This window comes from Mus musculus, chromosome 14 (genome assembly GCF_000001635.26).
Source record: "Mus musculus strain C57BL/6J chromosome 14, GRCm38.p6 C57BL/6J".
Taxonomy (NCBI): domain Eukaryota; kingdom Metazoa; phylum Chordata; class Mammalia; order Rodentia; family Muridae; genus Mus; species Mus musculus.
This window is the reverse complement of record NC_000080.6, coordinates 66,767,461-66,773,460: the sequence shown is the minus strand read 5'-3', so window position 1 is coordinate 66,773,460 and position 6,000 is coordinate 66,767,461. Positions and strand designations below refer to the sequence as shown.

General features: G+C 44.3%; 1 protein-coding gene across 2 annotated transcripts in view; it reads right to left on the bottom strand.

Annotated features, from left to right (window-relative positions):
* Window positions 1–2,220: 2,220 nt before the first annotated feature.
* The window catches only part of Adra1a (adrenergic receptor, alpha 1a), a 135,990-nt gene continuing 132,210 nt past the window's right edge, over window positions 2,221–6,000 (bottom strand). Inside the window, exon 2 of one of the 2 annotated variants that reach the window (XM_017315802.2) lies at window positions 2,221–2,876. In XM_017315802.2, the coding sequence (XP_017171291.1) occupies window positions 2,872–2,876 (5 nt within the window). In that variant the 3' untranslated portion in view covers window positions 2,221–2,871. The remainder of the gene's footprint in view (window positions 2,877–6,000) is intronic. The other variant, NM_001271761.1, reaches the window with a different exon arrangement.

The window sequence follows — 6,000 nt, the reverse complement described above, 5'->3', positions numbered from 1 at the left end:
CTGGCCCAGCCCTTGCTGTCACTGCCTACTACGTGAATTTAGTCATACGGATGTGGACTTGGTTATCCTGAGAACTTAGAGGATTTTCCACTCACATCTCCTGTCCTTTCAGTAGATGGAAGCTTTGTAGCCAGAGAGCTGAGGATGAGGGAAAGGGAGAGTTTGCCCTGGTTATCAGTTACTTTCTTTCTCACCTTTTGGGGCAAAATATTCAATGGAATAACTTAGGTAGGGGAGGAATCTCTTTCCCTCATAGTGTTATGTTAGGGAAGGTGTGGCAGCTGGGCCTCATTAGCTGTTGGTGTGACCTGAAACATCCTGAAAGCAGAGAACCTCCTCTGCCTCCTTCTCCTCTTCCTCTTCTCAAAACTAGGGATGCTATACATTGCCCACTGAGAACAGAAGAGGGTGTCGGAACCCCTGGGGCAGAGATACAGGCAGTTGTGAGGCAAACTGGGATTTAAACTCAGGCCCTCTGCAGGAGCAGTGAACTCTCTTAACCACTGAGCCATCTGCTCAGTCCACTGTTTCCTTCTGTCTCCTTGAAGGAGGAATCTGTCCCATTAGATGCTAATATAATAAAACTTTGTTAAATTTTTTTCCTGGTTGGTCTTGAACCCATCACAAGTGCTGTGTCTTTTTCAGTAAGCAGGGAGACAAACAGAGAATTGGAGATTTTACATTTAAAGTTATTTAAAGAAACTTAATGACTGTCATTGATATTTTTACATGTAAACTCAATCTTTGCACTTAAAGTCATATCATAATTAATATAAATGCCTACATAGTTATTTAGGAGTCTTTAAAAAAAAACAACAAAAATAGGTACCTGGCCAACATTTTCTGGCTCTCTGTTGGCTCATGGTTTGAGGGGGTACAGTGCATCCTGGCGGGGAGGGGCTGGAGGGATAAATGTAAAACTGCTCACCCTACCCACCCTTCTAGCCAAGCAACATCAGAAGTGGGTCTGGGTTGCAAACCTCAAGGTCTTCCCTTACTTCTAGTGACCCACTTCCTCCAGCAACATCCCATCTGTAAAAGCCCCATAGCCTCTCAAAACAGAACCACCAGCTGGGGACCAAGTATTCAAACCCATGAGCCTGCAGTGCACACTTCACATTCAGACCTGAACATGAGCTCCAGTCTCCATATGAGATCACCAACTCCACGCTGAGGGCTGCAGCTTCATCTAAGTCTACTAGTTCCCAATATCATCTTACTGACAGTACAGCTTCCCAATGCTGATGGTGAGGGACACAGACACGTGGTCCTTTACAGTTCTTTCACATACAAGGTGTTGGAAGGACGTAGGGAAACAAATTGGGGATGATTCTTAATTTGTGGTAGGACAGAAGGTATATTTTCTTTGGCCCACTTGCCTTTTATTTTCAAAGGAAAATGTACTTTGATGTCAGAGAACACATGGCAGTAAACAAAAGCAGCTCACAAGGCTGGATAATTGCTTCCAAATGTGCGAGGTATGAGACCTTCTCTGTGAATTCCAGGACAAAGAGTTTACCAAACACAGCATCCTTTAAAGCAGAAGAAACACTGGCATTTCAAACCGCACGGAGCACTGCCTCTGGCCTTTGTGGGAGTTGGGAATCAACCAAGCTTAGCTTTCAGTGCAGGCAGGGAAGCTTCCTTTATACACACGGAATGTAATTATCAAACGGCCAGGCCATCCATCATCCCAAGTCCATTCTAGGTCAAAGCATAGATCATCGTCTCTCCCATTAAAGGACAAGCAGAAGAGGCCACTGGGAATTAACAATTAAGAGAAGCATGAATCAAATCTTTGCTCTCTCTTCTCTCTGCCTTTTCTTAATTCCATCACTTTTAAAAATTAAATTCAGTTCTGGAGTAATGCTCTATACCTCCTTTATAAATGCAATACACTTAAAGAAATAAGAGCTATAGAGTAACTGGATAGGGTACACAGCATCCAGAATCCTAGCACTTGGGAGGCCGAGGCATGCTGTGAGTTTAAGGCCAGCTTGAGCAACACGGTGAGTTCAAATACAGCCTGTATATTAGTATGATTCTGTCTAAAAAAAAAAAAAAAGCAGACATTTAAAAGAAATTCTACAGAGCTAGGGAAGTTGCACTGAAGTCTCTCTGAGCCTAAAGAAAGAAGCAACTGGGAAACCTGCATGGAGAACGGTTAAGAACAATAAACTAAGGGGTTAACATATTCCCCATGGGGTGGCCATCTCTACGGTGTGATTAGCATTGTCAAGTATTACAGAGGTTGTACATTTTCCTACACACAAAAGCATATGAACTCAGCACAGAAAGTGACAGTCCAATTTATTAACGGTCAAAGATAAAGATATAAATTCCTGGGTGATGTAACCCAGCTCTGTGGGCCAAACTGAATCTAATCACTGCTGGAGTCTCAGCCTCTTATATCGTGTGGTAAGGACATCCGTGTCAGAATTTGACTCCCATGCTTTCTGGATGGGAATCAGAGGCGTTTTCCTAAGAGGATCATCCCCATGTAATGGGAGATACTGAAGGCCCTCGATGACAAATGCCTTCTTTCTGGCTGGAACACCAAGGACAGCAGAAGGCCTTGCCCACTCCTCAGTCAGCATGTTGGGAACAACTTGTGAGAAAGTTGATTTCCAGACGTGAAGAGTCCTACCCAAGAAGGGCTGGAGCCCACAGGCTCTCCCTTTGTGGAAGCGAGTCTTGCAGAAGAGATCAGAAGATCTATTCGTGGGTTCCTGTGTGTTGTAGAAGCTGGGCCCATCCATCTTTTCTTTTTCTTTATTCTGATGCTTGGCTGTTTTACAGCTCAGGTTTCACCTGCTCCGGAGCTGTGTCCGTGGTTCTGTGAGCCTTTTCTCTCCACACTGTTCAAATTCTCTAAGCTGTGAAGAGAAAGAATGCTTGTCAATAGGTCTTCCTGCCAAAATTCTCCTCACCTTCAGAATCCAAGAGTCCAAGGCACATCTCATCTTCCTCTTGACACTTTTTGCTCAGTCACTGTGATCTAATCGCTACCTTGCCCCTTTTCTCTTGAACCGTGACAGGTCACAACAGGAGGATCATTCGTCAGAAAACTATTCTATCTTACTTAACTGGCTTATTACTAAGAGATCCTCCATAAGCTCCAGTTGTATGTTGTGTGCTCAAAGGTGGATGCACAGATGAAGGAGATAACGCCTTCCCTTGGGGGAAGCTTAGCATCTAACTGAGAGGCATGAGAAAGTAAAAAGAAGCCATTGATAGAGTGATGGAGATGACCACCAGGAGCCAAGCACCTAGAGAGTGTGAGGAGCCGGTGATAAATCACCGGAAAGAATCGTGACAGAATGACATTTTGACATTTGGATATTTTGTCAAGACTTCCCAGGGGTCCAGTTCAAGACATCTCATTTGAATTTTATTTGTGAACGTCTTAGGGCTAGTTAGAAACTAGTCATTTTGTAATGAGTACAGTACACAAAGAGATTAACACCTACAACCCAAATTATAGCTGGATGGGAATACTTACATGAGTATCTGTAAATACCATGGAGGACAAGCAATTGACTAGTGGCCTTAATGTCCTTCTAGACTGTACTAGAGTCTTTCATAAAAAGGGAGTCTATAGGACATCCCTTCCCTTCACATCTGAAAGTAAAGGATGAAGGATGAAAAGAAGGGAGGGGGGAGGGAGGGAGAGAGGGAGAGAGAGAGAGAGAGAGAGAGAGAGAGAGAGAGAGAGAGAGACCCTGCTTCCTTCTTACACAATGGTACAGCAGTACCCAAATCATCATGGTCCTTTGTAATAGCTCACTTTTAGCTCATTTTGTGACTTACTGTCTGTGACCTTTGACCTGTACTAATAAATCTGAAGAGCAACTTGTGTTACTCTAGTTGAACTGCTTTGTTGGAGGCAGAAGAGTCCTTAGCTACCATCGCTTAAAGGGAAATGGGTACAAATAGACACTCATGTCTCTCCCTAGTATTGGAACCCGACCCCTAGGGTGTATATTAAGAGCCTTGTTGCTTTTCAGTCTAGCTTCTTAAGTGTATCTGTGAGCAATCTGCAAGACAGTCAGGGTTGCCCGGCACTCAGTGTCACCTAACTTTCTAGACTTTCTTTCTGCCTGGTACGAAATAACAGTTTATGGTGATCTGGCTCTGCAGTTCCCTGAACAGAGTGTCTCTGTACATTTATCAGTTCTGGGTGTGCTCGTTCATGTCTCTACAGGAGAGGACTCCTACTCAGAGAGGTCACTTCCCTTGTCTGAGGTTATGTGGGCATCTCGAGTTATCCAGGACTTTAGTCTCAGGTTTTTTTCTTTCTATTATAGGATCCTACTTCCTTGGTTTTGAGTCTCAAAGAAAAATTAAATACACCGAGAATCACCGACTCAAACGTGCCCTGTGCCTCATTGTAAGGCTTCACCGGGATAGTTCTTTATTTCAAAATGGAGGTTTCTCTTGACCCATTTTCAGTTGCCCCTCACAGTTACTACTCTTTACAAGGCTCATTATTAGGACAAAAAAATGGTCATATCCAATTTTCTCACTTGGCTTTTGGGGTTCTGAATGCAAATTCCAGATTGTTCACTCACGTTAGAAGTCAGACCTGCTCTAACTTCTACTCTGAGAGATAGCAGCGTGTTTCCGGAAACCAAAGCTACTCTCAAAATCTTAACATTTCCCACCAGCAAAATGTTGAAGGTAATATGAACCATGGGCTCCAATGAGCTGTGTTCCATCTGTGTTCCACACAGCTCTTAGCTCAGTGATGGGATCCAAGGGTCCCCAGGAGGAGCAGACTGCCCCATTAAAACTATATGTTCTGTTTCGGACATTGTCCGTGTATGCTATATTTATTTTGTAGGAAGCAGTTACTAAAACTCCATTTGTAAGATGCCTCCGTGGGATCACTCAACTCCTTGGGCACTTCCTGTCTTTTCTGATTCCTCTATGCCTCTTCTTAGCCTTACACATTAATGCTTCATTTCACAGCTTCTTATGAACTCTCTACCTCGTAGCATGGAAGTTCCTCAAGGGTCACTTTATTACAGACTCACTCGGAGAAGACTTGTACAAAGCAGATGTTTCATAAACCCTCAACGAAAGACCATGAACACTGAGCAGCCAAGGTGGCTAAGGTGGCCAGGCTCTGTGCTGCGACAAGGGCAGAGTGGGCCCCTCCTGTCATCTGTACCTGGGTTCCATTTCTGCCCATTGGTCAAAAAAGAAGAGGAAAGGAGTTGGCCAGGGCATGTTTCATTGGAAGCTGTTGAACTCATCTCTGCTATTGACCCCCTAAATCACACACTCTCTGTGGAGGGTCAGAGACTAAACCTAGGGAGGGCACATTTTGTGGATTGGATTTTGTGTGTACCTCACCTATTCAAAGTAGCAGAGAGCCATGTCCTGGAAACAAAAATTGATTTCACTTTAGCCTCACAGAATCACATCAGACAAAAGCTTTCTAGACATGGAAATTGATCCTGTTGCTGAATCCATCAGCTTCTCCCCAGCGGCAAGGTAGGGACAGAAATTCAGCCTGCAGTCATAGCAGAGAACGTTCAGGGCCAAAGACAGCCAGCACACCTTGAACTGTAATAAACAAGGAGTCTAGATAGGTATCTTCTCTTTATTGAATCAGTCAACAGAAAACGTTTCGCTCTGGGGCTTACGTGGTCCCACCCCAGCAACAGTGACAGGTAACTCCTGTAGGTTCATCTGGAGGACACACCTGGCCCAAAGAGAGACAGAAGGACATTGAAGGGGTCATTTGCCTGTTTCAGTGACAGACAGAGGGTGAGAAGATTACGAGAAGACAATGTGCTGCCTTAAAGGATGAGAATGGGGCTCAAATTGTACAAAAAAATGGGGCTGAACATTGTAACAAAGCAGTTACAGATGCAGCAGCTTCAGCATAAAAAAGGGACCATAGGCAGGAGGGAGGGAGGGAGGGAGGGAGGGTGAGATCATAAAAGGAAGCATAGACATGAAGGCAGAAAGGGGGTACTGGGAGGATGAAGG